Source organism: Prionailurus viverrinus, chromosome B1, assembly GCF_022837055.1.
Source record: "Prionailurus viverrinus isolate Anna chromosome B1, UM_Priviv_1.0, whole genome shotgun sequence".
NCBI classification, from domain to species: Eukaryota; Metazoa; Chordata; class Mammalia; order Carnivora; family Felidae; genus Prionailurus; species Prionailurus viverrinus.
In genome coordinates, this window is record NC_062564.1 from 165225705 (window position 1) to 165244950 (window position 19246).

Here is a 19246-nt window from a genome sequence, read left to right on the forward strand (position 1 = left end):
GAAGGAAGACACAACACTAAATCAGAAACTTTTCCTGGTACCATTTAAATTAAGAGGAAGCAACCATACTCAAAGATCACCTCATGAAACTATTATGTTTCAATGTCAATACACTATGTCTTTCTTTATGTAGTCTTTTCCCTTGGCTACTGTGGTATGCAAGTTCAATGGTACAAAAATCTGTAGTAGCAATTTTCTACTCCCAGCCCCAAACCCTCCCCTTATCCAAACTGTCCCAGTTTCTTTTCCCACTTGCAAACACGTATTTCTTTATTTTTTTAAAGAGGTATTCTATATTATTTAGTAGTGTGTGTGTGTGTGTGTGTGTGTGTGTGTGTGTGTGTGTATGTGTGAGTGGTATGCACCCATTATACCTAGATTATTTCGTTAATACATACTGAGCTTTGCCATTCTTTTAAAAGTCTTCTTGGACTTAACAGAAGACCATGGGGGAGGGGAAGGAGGGAAAAAAGTTAGGGAGGGAGCCAAACCATAAGAGACTCTTAAAAACTGAGAACAATCTGAGGGTTGATGGGGGGTGGGAGATGGGTATTGAGGAGGGCACCTGTTGGGATGAGCCCTGGGTGTTGTATGGAAACCAATTTGACAATAAATTTCATGTTAAAAAAAAAGTCTTCTTGATATTCTATAGATGTATATTAATATAGGTAGGCTTTTATTTTTTTCTAATCTTGGCTTTTGCAAATGAAGCTATAGCAGATATTCTTTTATGAACATCATTTTGCAGATATGTGACTATATAAGACAAATACTTACAAGTGAAATTTTTCATGGGTCAAAGGATGTGTACATTTCAAAACTTGGCCGAATATTGCCAGATAGTTTTCTAAGGAGATTGTTACCCATATACACATTGACATTATTTGAGAGTTCTGTTCAGTAGTAGGTAACTTCAACACATTGTGCTCAGACTTTTGGAGGTCTTTGGAAGTCTAATAGGTTGGATTTCTTTGTGTTTTTAACTTGTCTTGCTCTTGTGAGTGAGGTTAAGTATATGAACAGATATGTATGAGTTGTAAACATTTCCTTTTTGTCAGCTATCTGTTGATTCTTTGTACGTTTTTTCTACTGGATTATTGGATTTTTTCCCCCTACTGATCTATAGGAACTTTTTGTATGTTAAGGAAATTATACCTTAGTCTAAATATCTGTTGTAGATATTTTTCCTATCTTGTCACTTTTTTTTTACCACCCATATACTTTTTCATTTTTTATTTATATGTGGTTGAATTTGCTATTTTTCTTTTTTGCTTCTGCATTTTGTTCATATTTAGAAAGAACTAAGCTTGTTTAAAAAACAACACAAAACTACCATCATCTAGGACTTCTTTTTCTTCTAGGATTTTAGTGATTTTATTTCTTATATTTAAACTTTTAAAACATTTAGGATTCACTAGGGTAATGAGCGTGTTTAATTTTTCCTTCTGACAACCTGACTGTCCCAACACCATATGTTAAATTTTCCATCTTTGCCCCAGTGTTTGAATTTCTACCCTCATTATGTTCCCATATGTATTTGTTTGTGTTTTCTTTACTGATACAGCGATCTATTGTGTTTGAAGTTTTTCTTATTCCTGATTGTTTCTCCACATGAACATTGTAAGAAAGGTTTCTGTTTTTAGAAGTGGGTCATTTTAAATGGCAGCAATTTAGGGAGCCACTGATAGTCTCATGTGGTTGAGTACATTAACGTTAACTGTTTGCATTTCTCAAAATTCAAATCTAGGCCCTCTTCTTTTTCTTTTTTAGGTAAATGACTTTGTTTTATGAACTTGGTTCCTTTCTATACACAGGCCAATCTGTTCTGTGTTCTTCAAGCCCTTATTAGTCAACATCTTCTCTTTTATGGCTTATAGGGACTTTAAAACTCAACATGACCGAAATCTATCCTTCCACCCAAACTTTGTCTTCTCATTGTGTTCCCACTTTCAGAGGATGGTACCACCATTCCTCCATCTATGCACAGACTGGAAACCTAGGAATCATCTCCCAGTATTTCTTTTCTGTCTGCTGTGGGCACCCCCCCACCCCTTCCCAATCATGTGACTTATGGGCACTCTCTTTGGAGGGTATCTGGCTCTGGAGCCATACTACTGGGACTTGAATGCTAATTATGTGACCCTGGGCAAGAGGGAGTCTTACCTTTGTTTAATCAAATCTAATTACAAATGAGAACAAAAACAAAACCAACCGACGAATCTGCTTATCATATATAAGATTGCTAATATTTTGTGCTTATACTTGTTTTTAACTGTAGGAGAAGCCATTGTCTAGATCTCTTCAAAGAGGTGAAGATCTTCAGTTTGACCAGGTATGCCAATTTGGGGGGAATATTTTTTCCTTCAAGGAAAATGTTCATCCTAACAGTCCGGTTCAAATATATCCAATATTAAGAAGTTATTTTATCTTGTTTAGTGACCCTTTATATCATTACATATTAGATTCAGTCTGAAATTGGTAGTACTTTTTAATGTTTATTTATTTATTTATTTTATTTATTTTTTTTTATTTATTTTTTTTTTTTTTAATTTTTTTTTTTCAACATTTTTATTTTTATTTTTGGGACAGAGAGAGACAGAGCATGAACGGGGAGGGGCAGAGAGAGAGGGAGACACAGAATCGGAAACAGGCTCCAGGCTCCGAGCCATCAGCCCAGAGCCTGACGCGGGGCTCGAACTCACGGACCGCGAGATCGTGACCTGGCTGAAGTCGGACGCTTAACCGACTGCGCCACCCAGGCGCCCCTATTTATTTATTTTTGAGAGAGAAAGCACAATCAGGGGAGGGGCAGAGAGAGGGAGGGAGACCCAGAATCCGAAACAGGCTACAGGCTCTGAGCTGTCAGCACAGAGCCTGATTTGGGGCTCGAGCTCAGGAACTGTGAAATCATGACCTGAGCCAAAGTCGGATGCTTAACTGATTAAGCCACCCAGGTACCCCTGGTAGTTTGTTTTTTGACAAAGCAAATGGAATGAACTATGAGCTGTGAACCTTGTAGTTCATGGAATGATCTGTGAACTTGATTCATTTCTGTTTATTTAGCATCTTAGTACTTTTCATTGGTAATCTCTTTACTGTGCCTTTGAAATTTTCTTAAAATGTTTCCAATTACATACCGCAATCTTTCCTTGTGTATCAGTTCATACAAGTTTTACATAATAATGTTTTACCTTTTAACATTTTTATTTTTTCTTGTTGGGGTTATCAGAAACTTTAAATAGAATATTGATATCTAAAAATGAGTGTGATATTCCTTTAATGTTAATTCTTTCCTCTTGCTGAGATGAAATGTTTGATCAAATGCTATTTTTGTCATAATTATGTTTGTTCAAGAATTATTTTATTATATATTGATTGTTTGCAAAAACCAATAACCCAGATTAGTTTTCTATAGGAATCTAGTATTCCTGTGCTACTTTTCTCATGATTCTGTATCTAGGAAACAGATGTTAATGTTCATGGTATTAGTCTAATTGACTAGATAATGATGACTGGTTAGAATTACTTGGTGGAGACTTAACAAAATATTGTTTCTGGATTCTAGCCCAATTCTGAATGAAAATAATCAAGAGCAGGGCTCTGGCACCTGTATTTTATAATAGCTCCCTAGGTGATTCTGATGCATATATTTAGTAAATAGCCAGTGGCCTAAGAAGAAACCGTAGGTAGGAAGACTTTAACAGTTCTCTGTTAAAGTAAACATTAAGATCACCTTATATAATGCTTTTCAAATCTTAAAGTAACTGCAAAAGGTATTAATTATTATTTTTTATTTATCTATTAATCTGTTATTTTAAAGACATTTAAATTATTCAGGTCTTAAATTCACTAATGATGAATAAATGTATAATCAGAATTAGAAATCCTATTAAACAGTGTTTTAAGGAATATTTCCATTTGCTTTTTTATGTAAATGATTAAGAAAACTTTTAATGGTCATGCCTCACAGTTCAACTTTTTTTTTTTTTTTTTTTACAGTACAAAGCCAGGTGTGGTATAAACTAATATATATTTGTAATAGCAGATGGTATTTTATTGTTCCTTCTTAGATATTAAAAGGATTTCCTTTGAGTGATACTGTTCATTGTTAATAAAATAAAATTCAAAAAATTAGTTAAGTAAAATTGAATCTTGTTTTTACTTTAATGAGCTATATTAGAAATTGTTTGCCTGTCAAATTATGCTAATTATATATAAAAGCATGATTAAAGGAAGGCAGATAATGAAAAAGAGTCTATACAATCAAATAGACTGTTTTGTTTTTTTACAATTTTCCTAGATGAAGTACATTTTGAAGTTATATGAAGAATATAAAATATTAAATGTTTAATTTGTAGAGGTATCAATTTATCTTCATTAGCTGACACTTTCTATAGTCCTGGACCCAAACAAGACCTTGAGTAGCCCTGCAACACATCATTTTTTGGTTAAGAAAAACAAGTGAAGCATGTTTGACGGTATACTTTAAAATATTATTATTATGAGCAATGAGTTGCATCAGATACAGAAAGAATAAAAAGAGATTTTTTTTCTTTCTTTTTCTTTTTCTTTTTTTTTTTTTTTTTCCTTTTGCTCAAGATACCCCAGAGGAAGAGTGACCTTAGGGGCTGCTTGCTAATGGCAGCTGGTGTGCCTCTTACTATCTACCCACTACAGGAAAGCTGAGTTCATTCATGCAATGAATCTGATATTCACCTAGAATTCAGATAGTTTCAGGGATGCTTCAAACCGAATAGCAGTTGCTCATCCCATTACATTTATCCTTATGTTCTCCCCTTATGTATTCTAAGCTTTGAAAGCTTGTTTGCAACACATTTATGTTTCTTTTCTAATACGTTTCTTTGTGGGTATCACAAATTAATAATGTAATTATAATCGTTCTGCATCATAGCAGTACAAAGTAGACTGGTCCTTTCGCACAGTACTAACAGAATGTAGTCTTCTTTGTTTTTACCTCTCTTCATTCATTCTGGTGGCAGTATTTACAGCCTTCTGTTCACATGAGCACGGAGGAATGGGCCAGGGGGAAGGAAGCAGGTGTGGTTTTCTCATGTTATGTGTTCTCCCAGAGGTATCCCTCTGTATAATCAGTGATGTTACTGAGGGTCATGTTTTTACACATGTGAGTAGCATATGGAGGCAGGAAAAAGGTAGAAAGCTGCTAAGCTAAACCAAATGGATGTGGGTAAAGTTAAATAGTGGGTGAGACTCAGCCCACTTTATTTCATTACTTGGATAAAGCCTAATTTTTTTTTTTTAAGTTTATTTCGAGAGAGAGAGAGAGAGAAGGGGAGGGGCAGGGAGAGAGGGAGAGAGAGAATCCCAGGCAGGCTCCACGCCAGCACTGAGCTGACAGCAGGGCTGAAATTCACGGACCATGAGATCATGACCTGAGCCAAAATCAAGAGTCGGATGCTTAACCAACTGAGCCACCCAGGCGCCTTGCTAATCTTTACTTTTATTTTAAAACACATTTATTGCGTTTGAATTACTGTGTTTATCCTAGAAATGTTATCCTAGTAATCATTAACAAATGATGGCTAATAGAGTCAGGAGTGTGTTACTTCAATGATGTATTTTATCTTCTGGTGACATCTTGTGTTTTCAGTTGATAAGCTCTATGAGCTCCGTAGCAGAGCACTGTCTCCCTTCCTTACTTCGCACCTTGTTTGACTGGTACAGACGCCAGAATGGAACTGAAGACGAATCTTATGAGTACAGGCCTCGATCTAGCACAAAGTCTAAGGGGTAAGTGGCTCCTTTCCCACTCTTCGACCTAGAATTGAAACACTTTCTGTGAAGGGGGTGATAGTGTTTTCAACTGAAGAGAGTTATTGTTTGATTTCTGAGCAAAAATATTGATTCCTGCTGTTATGAGACTGATAGTAAAGGGAAAGGATAGTCCATACCTAACTGTAAATCAAGGGAAGGCACCAGTTAAAGTAGGTGCTGCTCCACAGTCCTCACCACTGGGATAGTCACGCAAAAATGAATTTCAGGAGTGCCCTTTCAATAGTTCAGCGAGGATCTTTAACAGTTGTAGACGAAGTTAAGAAAATATTCAGACAAGGTCCCGATTCAGACAAGGTCCTTCCTGTTGTGAAGGGAAGCAACTGTTGTGATCCAGGAGGACTGGCCGACCCTGTATCACGATACCGTGAGACTGTCCTCGGTGCTCCAATCCCAGAACTTGTCTTCCCCCACTTCAGATTTTCCAGAGAGGTATTGGCTTTGCATGTTCAGAAGATGGTCCATAGTTTAGAATGGGGCTTGAGTCGATGCCATTTGTGATTTTTCAACTTAGATACGCGAACAGTTACCTGGCACTGTATTTTCACCAGAAGAGTTATTACTTTTGTTTCAGCTCTTAATTTAAAAAAATACTAATCAAAAATGGAGCAGTGCTAGATTTTCTAAGTAGAATTTAAAATACTTTTCTTACTGATTCCTTTAGAATGGGTTTAATTTCTGACAGATACAGTAGTGACATGTGTTTATAAATACTGTACAAAATATACAACAAGAGAAAGAAAATGAGAATGTGTAATTACATACATTGGATAGCTTAAAAACAACTTGTACTAATAATAGCTAACCAATAGCTCTTTTAAAATTTATGGTCTTAAATGCATTCCTAATTTGGGGTTCTTGTTTCAGGGATGAACAGCAACGTGAAAGAGATTATCTTCTTGAGAGGAGAGACTTAGCCGTAGATTTCATTTTTTGTTTAGTTTTAGTTGAAGTTCTAAAGCAGGTAAGAAGCCCTTTTGTTTCTGCAGTGTCTGTGTTTCTTATTCTTATTTTGCCTTCATGTTTCATTTACCGTATTTAGGATGTTATGTCTACAATTCTGGCCCACGTTAACTAGATTTCTATCATTTAATTACACCTCTTTCAGTCGCCTACGGCTTTCATGGCCTGTACCTATCGTTTCCCATTCTTTTTACCTTTGTATGCCATCGCAGTTAGGGGATCTTGTTTGCAAAATTGAGCTGAGTAGTAATTGTGTTAAATGTGGGCTTCCAGCTGTGAATATAGTCTCCCTGTCTGTCATTCATGTACCTTAGTCCACTGTCAAAGGGTTTCTCTTCCGAAGGCATCAAGCCTGCCCTCCAACGTGTAATCGTCGTACGGTTGGAGTTGAGGAATAGGGGTGGTTTGACATGGGTGGGACCAAACTGTCAGGTGCGCATGGTCTTTGGACAAGTGATAATAAGTTTTTTATGTTTGATCAATGACTCTAGAATGCCATCATTGTTCTCACACTGTGCTCATGAGTTTCACGTCTGAGTGGCACAGTCAGTAAAGCTATAAGCATGTAATGTCTGGTATCATGTATGTTTTTACTATTCAAAATCAGTGCAGGTATTTAAATGTATACCCCCCAAAAAGTATTCTTTGGTCTATTTTTGGTTTTTTTGTTTAATAAAGCCAACTATTTTGTTCAAATGCATGAAAGTATTTTTTGCTGGTTTGTAGTCTTTAAAAAGTTATAGATCATTCAAAGATGAACCACATATTTCCAGCCATGCACACTGTAATGTTTTGAAAAGAGTTAGCTAATCTAAAAGAAATAAAACACATTTTGCACATGGCAGGTTTGGACAAGGAGTTTTGTTTTTGTTATGTAAGATGGAATGGAATTTATAACATGAAAACAAACAGCAAATGTGAGATATAAAAGTTAATTGACAGACTGTTTTTTGACATAGGCAATGTAAAATTATTTGAATTATATATTTCTTTATACTTTGTTTTTATGACATAATGGAAAATTATTGAAATCCAAATATCTGAAATCTACAAATAAAAGTTTTAAATAGGAAAAACAGAAAACTGAGTTAATCAAAGGTGAAAATCACTTTAATTACTTTGTACCTTTCATCAAAGTTTTTTACTAGATGTAGGAAAGAAATTCCCTCTGGGAGTTGTGCAAACAAGCCCAATTTGCTTTCTGTGATCTCAGTTCAGCCAGGATCCCAAGACCTGAAGCCAAATTAATTAGGGATAGAAGAGAGCTGAGGACCAGAACCGCCACTGACCATGAATGAACTTTGCCTAGGACTCATGCTGGTTGACCTCTAGCATCTCTTGTGTGCTGATGTAGGTTGTGTGAGTGGTACGGTAGCCACCATTTGCACTTCTTTGCTTAATTAAATAGTATAGGGTTTCTTCTTTAAGCAGGTGAATTGTAAACTTCCCAAGACATACAAGACCCTCTCTGATCTGGCTCCATTATGCCTTTTGTCCTTTGTTTCCCAAGACATTCTTTGACTTGCCAATCAGTCTCTCAGCTGAAAGTTGCCCCTAATTGTAGTTTCAAAACTTAAGTGCACAGACAACCCTGTTTAGGTTTTTCTCTCTCCTTCTCTTCCTCCCCCACCTCCTCCCCTGTTCTTTCCCCTTCTCCATTGTCTTTGTCTTCATCCTCCTTCCTTCCCCCTTCTCTTAAAAAATAATCCAGATAGGTCTTCTAGTGGAGAAAGCCATAAGGATCTATAAACTTGAGGCCATTTTTTCATTGGGCTTGTTTTTTCAAGTCCATTGCACGAAATCCCTTCAGAACTGTGGTTCACGTGGACTCGGAGTGTGAAAAAAGGAAATACAGCAGCTTTAATAGCTAATCTTTGTTTTTGGTTCCGTTTCCGTATTGTTCCAACCCATAGTAGCCTTTCCACTAGCTCTTTTCTCTCTTTTACCATTATCCTCATACTTTTCATTCAGTTGAACCCATGAAAGAATAAAATACATCACAAAGAACACGGCTATATTTTATTTATTAAAAATCTTACATAGGTCTTTTTTCCCTAGTAAAAGGCAAGTCTTTTTAGCTTCTTCAAAACTAATAAAACCCGAGAAAATGAAGTAAAAATCAATAGGACTTTCTGAAATATCATGACAAACTAACCCAATTTTCTACCATGTCAAAGTGATGTAGGGTTTAATAGATCTGGAGACTAATCAATGTAATATATCTTGGATTTAATAGGACTTTTACTTTTGCCCCACATAATAGACACATATTAAAACATGACTCCGTTTTATTTGATGAGATGGATGGCCCCAGGAGTACTGAAGTATTGATACATGGTTGGGCCAGTCTTAAGGAGGAGTAAATATTACTTACGAGTTAGTCCTTGACCTCATCTGTTATAAATTTTTGTTTCTTAAATAATTGGTCATGTCTTCCTGTGTGTTTAGAACTCTTTATGATGCATAAAGGCTCTATATCCTTTGTATCAGCTGGTCATTATAATAAACTGGGAGACCTCCAGGGCAAGTGTTTTCATCAGCTTTGTCATTTCCTTGCTGTGTAACTTGGGCAAGCTATTAGCCACTAACTCTTTCTTCCTCTGTAAAAGAGGGAGGATAACAGAATCCTTTTTGAGAATCATGAGTGTTGAATACAGTAATGCTGGGACATGGAACGTGCCCAATAAATATTATCTGTTATTTTCATTTTGCAGATGAAGAAATATTGTTAATTTTGTGACTCACTGATGATTATAAAGCTAGTTCACTTTCTCCTCCCAAGCTTTTTCTCCTGTTAATAATAAAAATATTGGTAAAATCAGTGATACAAAATTAGGTGAAATGGCCAGCATCTTGGAAAATTAAATTAAAGTTTTAATCATAACACGTTAGACAAAGAATTGAGTTCGTATAAATGAGATGAAATTAGTATGATTCACTGTGGGAACAGAATTAATTCAAGATGGTGGAGGACTGATTTTATTTTTTCAAGAAAGTAAAACATAATTTGGGGGTCATGGCCAACTGCAAATTGTAGCAGGTTACTACCAAAGGCTTTCAAATCCATGATAAAAGCATGTTTAAGCGGCAACATAAACATTTAGAAAGTTTGAAGCAGTTTTCTTTTCATTTAAATTTTAGTCAGACATTTACTCATTGAGACAAATAAGATTGGAAAACTTGGTTTGTGACCACTGCCAACTCTTGGCTTAGTTTTATTCGTGCTGTTATGAAGTATCAGAAGGTGGAGTACCTCCTTAGTATTTTCAGATTTAACATTAGCATCTTAGACGTGGATGAGCATCCCTGAAGGGTATGCAGTGATTTGTGGTTTTTCTGAGGCTGAATGTGTTCATTCCCCTTTGCATTGAGGACTGGCCCTTTAGGTAATGAATGAGCTTTGCTGACTCCCCAGTATCCAAATCTCAACCTGATTTTATTGTTTTTCACTTTCAAGATGTGATAAAAGCATTAAAGCTTGAGAGGTGGTAGTGGGAATAGCCTTGGAATAACACGTGGGTATTCCTTTGTTTTGTTTGTTTTTCTAAGTTTTTATTTGTTTAAGTAATCTCTATAGGCAATGGGGGCTTGAACTCATGATCCCGAGGTCAAGAGTTGCATGCTCCTCTGACCAAGCCAGCCAGGCACCCCTGGGTGCTCTTCAGAGTCTACTAGATATATCCTTCTTGAATGTTGAAGTCGAGTTAGAGCGGCTTCTAAAATCACACAAGTGACAAGATCTGAAAAGCCTGGATACTGTGAGTGGGAATATTACTCCATGAAAGGAGAACTTTTTCTCTATAAACCCAAGTGGGATTCTTCCCCACCCCTGCCACCTTGTGTTTGAGATTCAATTTGGGAGTATTTTTATTATTATTACTGTTATTATTGAAAATAGGGGGTGAAGTGTAGGGATTGTAAGAATGTCTGTGCATCCTGATAATGTTCATTCTTAAAATGTTTAGAAGTTGTGCTTGTTTTCTTCCAAAAATTAGAGAAAAGATCTATTTCTTCTTTTATTTCCTGTTTCTGTGGGTTTTGTTTTTGTTTTTGTTTTTGGCTATAATATGATAAAACTGGAAGTTTTTCTTTCCTTACGTGTTTCCTTTATTAAATGCATTTTGATAGCGCACAGTGTATTCTAGAGAGGTACACACCCAACTTCTGAACTTCGGTTCCCTCGTCTGTCAAATAGGAGACAAATACCTACCTTGTAAGACTAAGTGTTACAAACGCTATTTATAAAAATCCTTAACTAATACCTGCCATGCAGACACATAAAAAGTGTTGATGGTGGCGGTCGTTGGGTAGTAAGTAATAAAGAGTACACAGCGTGGCTAAGTAGTGTCCCTAGCTGTCATTGTCAGACTTGAGGCATAGCTAGACCTAATGAGACTGTTCAGGAGAAATTATAGGTTTATGTTAACTTGTATTTCACATCTCCGGCCTGGAGCACATTAAACATCCCTGTGAGGAAAGCAATATGGTAAAACCACAACACAGCACACGGTAAGTGGAATATAAAAAATTAGATCACAGAAATGCAGTGTTGCATTATTGCAAGGTCAGTGAAGTGTCTGGGGCCAGCCCATATGACTAGCACCATGAATTCTGGAATAAGTTCCAGAAGTCAGGCTGACTGATCCAAGACTAGCCTATTCCTGACTAAAGTTTGGTTTTGCGTGGTGGTAGATATCTGCTCCGTTTTAACTCTCAGTGGGTGGCCACAGGCTGACTGGGATGTATGGGACAGCAGCTTCGATTGTAGCAATGTTTTCATTACCTTAGGGCCTATTTTATGGGCCCAACTGAGGGAAGATCAGGCTGGGAGAATACAGGGCCTCCCTGCTTCTTGAATGGGCCCTGGTTTCCTGCCATTTTTCCCTCCCAGGCTTTGCCTCAGTATCTCCACCCTTATATTCTAGTCCCTTCATCTGCCCTACATTCTCAGAAGGTAAGAATTCTTGCCTGGTCCCTTTGAGAGATAGAAGGAAAAGGTGGGAGGACAAGAATCAATCTCCAATTGTAATATTCTCGATTTTTCTCTCCAGGCTAGTGATGATAGGGTTCCAATCTTTTGCGTGCATTTACAGATGGGGAAGTGGAAACTTCCTCGTGGTTACATAACCAGTAAAAAGAGAAGCATTGGTTTCATTAAACCAAACCAAAATCCATGGTCTTTCTATACTTTTATGACTTATCTTTCTGTATTTTTAATGAAAAACAGTTTATTGTATAAAGGTTTGATTATATATAGTTTACTTACAATAAGTTCGTCAGCTTGGTGTGGATGTAAGGAGCACTTGGGGAATACTGTTTTCAGTTTCTTCTTAATACGAGATAATAGTGTTTTCCTAAAAAGAGGTATTCAGACTACCAAGTAAAAGATTGTCATGCCTCTACTTAATTGATGAGCCAGTATTCTGAAATTCCTTTATCAATGAGACATGATTGTTACACTTTTATGGTGATGTGTTTGCCTATAAAAGATTTAAAAGCTTCTTATAATTATACATTCATAAAATTCCTAGTTAAGTATCTCTGCTTAAAGAAAATATGGATTTAAAATTTAGTCTTCCATTGTGGGACAAAGGTTAAGTTGTTCTTGTAGAGTCTGAATTCTTTTTTTTTTTTTAATTTTGTTTTTATGGTTTATTTATTTTCGAGAGCAAGAGAGACAGAGCCTGAGTGGGGGAGGGGCAGAGAGAGGGAGACACAGAATCCAAAACAGGCCCCAAACTCTGAGCTGTCAGCACAGAGCACAACGCAGGGCTCAAACTTACGGATTGTGAGATCATGACCTGAGCCAAAGTTGGGTGTTTAACTGACTGAACCACCCAGGAGCCCCTAGAGTCTGAATTCTTGAACCTTACTATGTAGAATAAATTCAGTTTCTGCGCAGTATTAACGTGGGGTGTTCAAATCTCAGCTTCCACCAACAGATGAGTAAACTTCTTTCCTGTATCATAAAGCTACTATTTTTAAAAGGTTCATTGAGAACTAAGAAAGGTTGAGTTTGGATTACAGCTGCTTCTTCACTTAATCCCTATTTGATTTTGTGATGGAGTGCATTTTCTTCAAACTCGATTCCAGGCTCAGTCCTTCAGGACAGTCCCAATTTCTAGGAAATCTGCGATGAATGCTCTGATTCTCCTCTGGTCAACAACAAATACCAACCCACTTAGCCAAGATAGAGCTATAGCCTTCCGTCCTGGAGTAAAAGTTCACTGTGAACCTTCCAAAGCTGTGTCAGCTACCTGTATCCCTCTGCTGGCACGGTATTTTAAGAGTGATGCTAGGGGCACCCAGGTGGCTCAGTGGGTTGAGCATCCAACTCTTGATTTCAGCTCAGGTCATGATCCCAGGGTCATGAGATTGAGAGCCCCGCATTGGGCTCCACGCCCTGCTTAAGATTGTCTGTCTCTCTCCCTCTGCCCCTCTCCCCTGCTCGTGTGCATGCGCTCGTATGTTCTCTCAAATAAGTAAGTAAGTAAGTAAGTGTGCTAGTATTCTTCCTGCTGTGCGAGTTTAGTCACCTTTCTCATTGAGCTGAATCCGTGTCAGTGAATAGTTACTTAGTGGATTTCTTGTGTTTCTTGTCTCTCATTACAGTGTAATTGTGGTTACTGTTTCTAATGTTTCTCACCTATTTACTAGGTTTGAACTAGCTCCTGATCATTATTCTGGGCTAAATTCAGCTCCTTCCTCATAGACTCTTGGTTTGCCTTTGTAACAAATAAATTATCTTTATTTTAAATAAAAATCTCTCCTTTGTCAAACCCTCAAGGAACATTCTCACCATCTCTGAATAATTAGAATTCTCTGCTTTTCTTTGCCCTAGTCTAGTTTGTGGCTGTCTTGGTAATATGAAAATCTCTATTACAATTTTACCCTATTGACGAAGTGTTCTATAACGTATGTTGTTAAACCTTTCAAGGAAATGTGTAATTCCCGTGCATTTTTTGTTTTAATTGGACTTCCAGCAAAAGAATGTGATAAATCATGATCCTGGCTCCAGACACACTGTCATCATTGACCTCTGTGTGTTTGTTTACACTGTACTGATTACCTGTGAGCTCCACCAATACCTATAATTTAAGTCTCATTATGTGAATCTCTCCTAGTTCATTGCCTGGCTACCCTCTTCCCATTTTTCTGATTTTTGTGTTAATTATTCTCTTTAAAAAAATGCTTTCCTATATGTTTGAATATTAAGTTTCTCTCGTCTTTGAACTTCATAAAACAATGTATCATGCGTATGTTGTCCTCTGGGACTTAACATTTTCACTCAACAGTATGTTGTTAGAATTAATCCATGACGTGTGTGGCTATACATTATTTTTTTCTTGGGCGTGTAACTGCTAGTGTGTTGGGGCTCCACCTTCTTAGGTTCATTCCTGGAGCCCTGCAGACTAAACTGACAGATGTCAGATTATCAGGAGAAAAGGTTTATGACATATGCATATGGAGGCCTTCGTAGGGAAACAGTTGAATACACAAAGAATGGTTAAGCCCCAAAACTTAACAAAGCGCAGTACGTTGTGAAGTGACAAGACAAAGGAAAAATGTTTGGGCTTCTAGGGGTGGTAAATTGGGAAAAGGAAAATACGTGGGGGAAACTAATGGAAGATAAGGGCTCTTTAGTAAGTTTGTGCTGACCTGTCTCCTTACCAAGTCTTCTTTTTGTGGTACAGGAAAGAGGAGGGGAGACTGCTTTTAGGCAGAAAGGGGGAGGGTGGAGAGCTCTTCCTGCACCTGCTGTTTCTCAGTTGCCTTCAGCTCAAAATAATTCTCAAGCCGAAGTGCCACATTTTGTGGTGGCATACTTTGATCTGCTTCACTAGATGGTAGGCTGTGTAAAAAATTGATTTAAACTTACACCAGCAATGTCTGTGAAATCTGATTCATTTACATGATCTGTGCTGTTTGGTGTTGTCAGGCTTTTCCCCACTGAATAGGTGTAAATGATACTTTGTGTACTTTCATCATCCTTATTACTAATTAAGCATCTTTTCATATGTTTATCATCTTAGGAATAAGTACAACAAAGGGCAACAACAGAAAATTATAAAACCTTGCCAAAAACTTAAAGAAGTGAAAAGATACTCCATGTAAATGAAGAAGAATACAGTTAACCCCAAATTGATCTATAGATTCATTGCAACTCCAATAAAAATCCTAACAGTTTTTATGTAACTTGGGTGACTCTAGATTGAATATGGAAGAACAGTGGGCCAAAAGTGGCTAAGTGCTCTCTGAAGAAGAATAAAGGGGACTTTCAGTATCAGACAGCAAACTTATTTATAAAGTCTGATAATGGAGACCGTATGATTTTGGTACCGACATATAAAAATTAATAGAATAGTGAGCTCAGAAGCAGATCCACAAATATTTAGAACTTGAATATATATCAGCGGTGACTTGTGTAATCTTTAAAAAAATTTTTTTTTCTAATCTTTATTTTTGAGAGAGGGAGAGACAGAGTGCAAATAGGGGAGGAACAGAGAGAGAGGGAGACACAGAATCAGAAGCAGGCTACAGGCTGCGAGCTGTCAGCACAGAGCCTGATGCAGGGCTTGAACCCACGAACCGCGAGTTCATGATCTGAGCCAAAGTTGGATGCTTAGCCCACTGAGCCACCCAGGTGCCCCTAAAATCTTTGATCCATCAGTTCCTCCTTTTGGGCTCTTTCCCTTGGAACTATACAAGTATATAAAGTTAGATGTCGAAGATTTTTTTTTTTTTTTTTTTTTACAGCACCAGAGGATCCTTTATTTCACAATCCGTGAACATTTTAAATAAGAAAATATTCTAAAAAGAATATGAAAACATTTTCCAATTGTTAAAACATTTTTTAAATGCTTGCTATGTAATTATACGTAACATAGAGCCAGTTCTCACCTTGCAATAAAGTGCTCCTAAAGTTAATGCATACACAAATTGTTTGAGACTCATAATGCATTTTTTCCTGTAGGAGTCATGTGATATGTTATGAGTTTTTCAGATATTAATCCATAACAATCATTCTAATGTTATATGTATATAATGTTATATGTATATATATAAGTATATGAAGACTGTAAATTTCTTGAAACTGGGAATCGTCCTATACACATTTAAATTTCACTTTCTAGCAGACAGCTTTGCATATGATGGGTCCTCCAATAAACACTCCTTAAACAGTTCATTTTTTTAAGTACCTAACGTGTTATGGCAGCTGTTTTGGAGTCCAGTTTTAAGTCTTGAAATCCTGGCTCTGCTACCTACAGGATGTAAGTCATCGAGCAAATTATATAATCTCGCTGCACCTCAATTTATTTGTCTATTAAAACTGTGATAACCATAATACCTACCTCATAATGTTGTGGGGAGTAAATGAATTATTACATATAAAATACTTATAAAATAACAGTACTTGCATACCAGGATTCAATGCACATTAAATATTATTAGCTTTTAAGCACATCTCCCCAGCTAAATTATAAACTCTTTGAGACAGAGGCAATGTCCTATACTTTTTATAATACCAGAGTCTGTATAATTTCTTACATGATATATGCATTAAATGAGTATTTATAAAAGTATGTAATAAAAGGAATGAATGAATGATTATATGCTTACAATACTTTCTCCATAAAAAAATCAAATATACACAGGATTGGTAACATTCTAACATTTGTTACAGTAAAAAAAAAAATGTGATCAGAAATTAAATAAAATTTAAGACTTGTCAGAGAACTACAAGTATAAGTAAGAGGAGAAAAGAAACAGAAATCACTACCAATGGGAAATTCTTCCTTATATTTTAGACCCTGGAAGACAGGGACTTTTATCCTATGTTTCTTTTTTTTTTTTTAATTTAATTTTTTATTTTTTTAGATTTGCATCCAAATTAGTTAGCATATAGTGCAACAATGATTTCAGGAGTAGATTCCTTAGTGCCCCTTACGCATTTGGCCCATCCCCCCTCCCACAACCCCTCCAGTAGCCCTCAGTTTGTTCTCCATATTTATGAGTCTCTTCTGTTTTTCCCCCCACCCTGTTTTTATATTATTTTTGTTTCCCTTCTCTTATGTTCATCTGTTTTGTCTCTTAAAGTCCTCATATGAGTGAAGTCATATGATATTTGTCTTTCTCTGACTAATGTCACTTAGCATAATACCCTCCAGTTCCATCCACGTAGTTGCAGATGACAAGATTTCATTCTTTTTGATTGCTGAGTAATACTCCATTGCGTGTATGTGTGTGTGTGTGTATATATATATACCACATCTTCTTTATCCACTCATCCGTCAATGGACATTTGGGCTCTTTCCATACTTTGGCTATTGTTGATAGTGCTGCTATAAACATGGGGGTGCATGTGTCCCTTCGAAATGACACACCTGTATCCCGTGGATAAATGCCTGGTAGTGCAATTGCTGGGTTGAAGGGTAGTTCTATTTTTGATTTTTTGAGGAACCTCCATACTGTTTCCCAGAGTGGCTGCACCAGCTTGCATTCCCAAAATGTCTAAGATGTTTATAACATCATATTGATTATTGAAAATCTAGAATGACATGGCAGGCGATAGGAAGCTCATTAAATACATCATATACTGAGTATTATGTGGCCATTGAAAAGAAAGGAGGAGCTCTAACTACTGCCATGGAAAGAGGAGGCATCATTTTCTTAAGAAAAATCAGGTGTGTGGGTGTGGATAGGAAAAGTCTGGAAGGATATGTATCAAGCTATTGATAGTGATTGTATATGGGAGAAGGGACAGGGATTTTACTTTCTGGTTTTAAATATTTTCATTTGGTTTACATATTTGGAAGTAGCACATAGTTTTTAAAGAACTAAACAAAACAAAGATATTTAAATTACGATTTTCTAATACTAATAAGGCCATGAATAGTTTTAAATTGTTGGAAAAGTTGGTGTCATTTTGGCTACTGTTAATGATAGAAAAATCAGACTACATATGGAATGTGTGGCTGGCTCAGCCAGAGGTTGCTTTCCCATAGGTGTTGCAGAGAGGTACGTGTGAGTGTCTTAATTTCCTGACAATTACAGTAAATCAGCAATAACGACTACTTTTTCCCCTTTATGGGCCTAGTTCAAGGATTTGTGATTATACAGCTAATATTCTTAAATTTAGAGGTTATTAAATTAGATGAGTAACTAAATTCTCTGAGAAAATAATAGAATCCTTAGAAAAAGGGCAGATTGACAAATTAGTAATTGATCATACCATGGAAATGAAAACTGGTTCTTGATTTAATTAGTTGAAATGTGGAGAACACTCATAAGACTTATAATCTACTTAGCTCTTGCTGATTTTATGATTTTTTCATTCTAGATTCCTGTTCATCCTGTGCCCGATCCCTTAGTTCATGAAGTTCTAAACTTAGCTTTTAAGCACTTTAAACATAAGGAAGGGTAAGTAAAATACTAACTTGGGATTGTTGCTTTTCTCCTAGTCCAGGGTTAGACTGTTTAAGTATAATTTGAACTCTCTCTGATCATTTGTTTTGTTTTTAGAGTTCAAAGCATTTATCTTCCTTTTTCTTTTCTTTCTTTCTTTCTTTCTTTCTTTCTTTCTTTCTTTCTTTCTTTCGAATCCCCACAAAATGCTTCTAGGAAAGTTTGTTTGCCTGTTTTAGTAGGCTTCATGCCCAATGAGGGGCTTGAATTCATGACCCTGAGATCAAGAGTTTCTTGTTTTACCAACTGAGCCAGCCAGGCACCCCCATTGAAAGATTTTATTAAAATAATTCTTAAAACTGTTGATTGGATTTATAAGAATTAGAAGGCTAAATTTCACGACAAAGTAAAACTCAGAGCTAGATGAAAATTTGTGTGGTTTTTATTATTCTACAGATGACTCTTCAGAAACAAACTTTGTAACCCTCTGAGGAGAAACTTTCAGATTTATGTAAAAGAGAGTTTATAGAAAAATTTAACAGCGCATTTGTTCTCTTTTGTTTCAGATATTCAGGAACCAACACTGGGAATGTGCATATTATTGCAGATTTATATGCAGAGGTGATAGGGGTTCTTGCCCAATCAAAGTAAGTATTTAAATCACTGATTTCAGTTGTATTTTAGAATGCTTCATTGTAATTGACAATGACAGCATTAGATCTAATTTTTTTCATAGTTATTTTGCAGTCTCCTCCACTTTTTATTACTTAGCTGCTCTATTTCTTAGAGGATTTTAAAGTAATATCCATACATTAAGTATACAACTTGTTTTCATTTATTCGGGGTTTTCCATAAATGTCTGAATTGAGGAAGTCAGAAAAGTGCCAGGAATAGTCAGGACATTACCTTATTTATTTCTAACTATTCTATGAGAAGTGTTTTTTCACATCCTTTTTTGTTTGTTTGTTTTTTAAGAACTCTACAGAGCTAATAACAACTTTTAATACTTTCTAGTTGAATGGTTTTACTTCTGAGATGGCATCTCAGTGTTTTCCTCCAAATCATT

General features: G+C 36.4%; 1 protein-coding gene across 8 annotated transcripts in view; it reads left to right on the plus strand.

Annotated features, from left to right (window-relative positions):
- FRYL (FRY like transcription coactivator) overlaps nt 1–19246 on the plus strand; it is a 307431-nt gene that overhangs the window by 167575 nt on the left and 120610 nt on the right. For all 8 annotated transcript variants that reach the window (XR_007151586.1, XM_047856238.1, XM_047856241.1 and 5 more), the window contains 5 exons: nt 2279–2332; nt 5630–5769; nt 6679–6775; nt 18116–18195; nt 18747–18827. Coding sequence is in view for 7 of the 8 variants with exons in the window: in XM_047856238.1 (XP_047712194.1) it covers nt 2279–2332; nt 5630–5769; nt 6679–6775; nt 18116–18195; nt 18747–18827 (452 nt within the window). In the remaining variant the exon portion in view is untranslated. The remainder of the gene's footprint in view (nt 1–2278; nt 2333–5629; nt 5770–6678; nt 6776–18115; nt 18196–18746; nt 18828–19246) is intronic.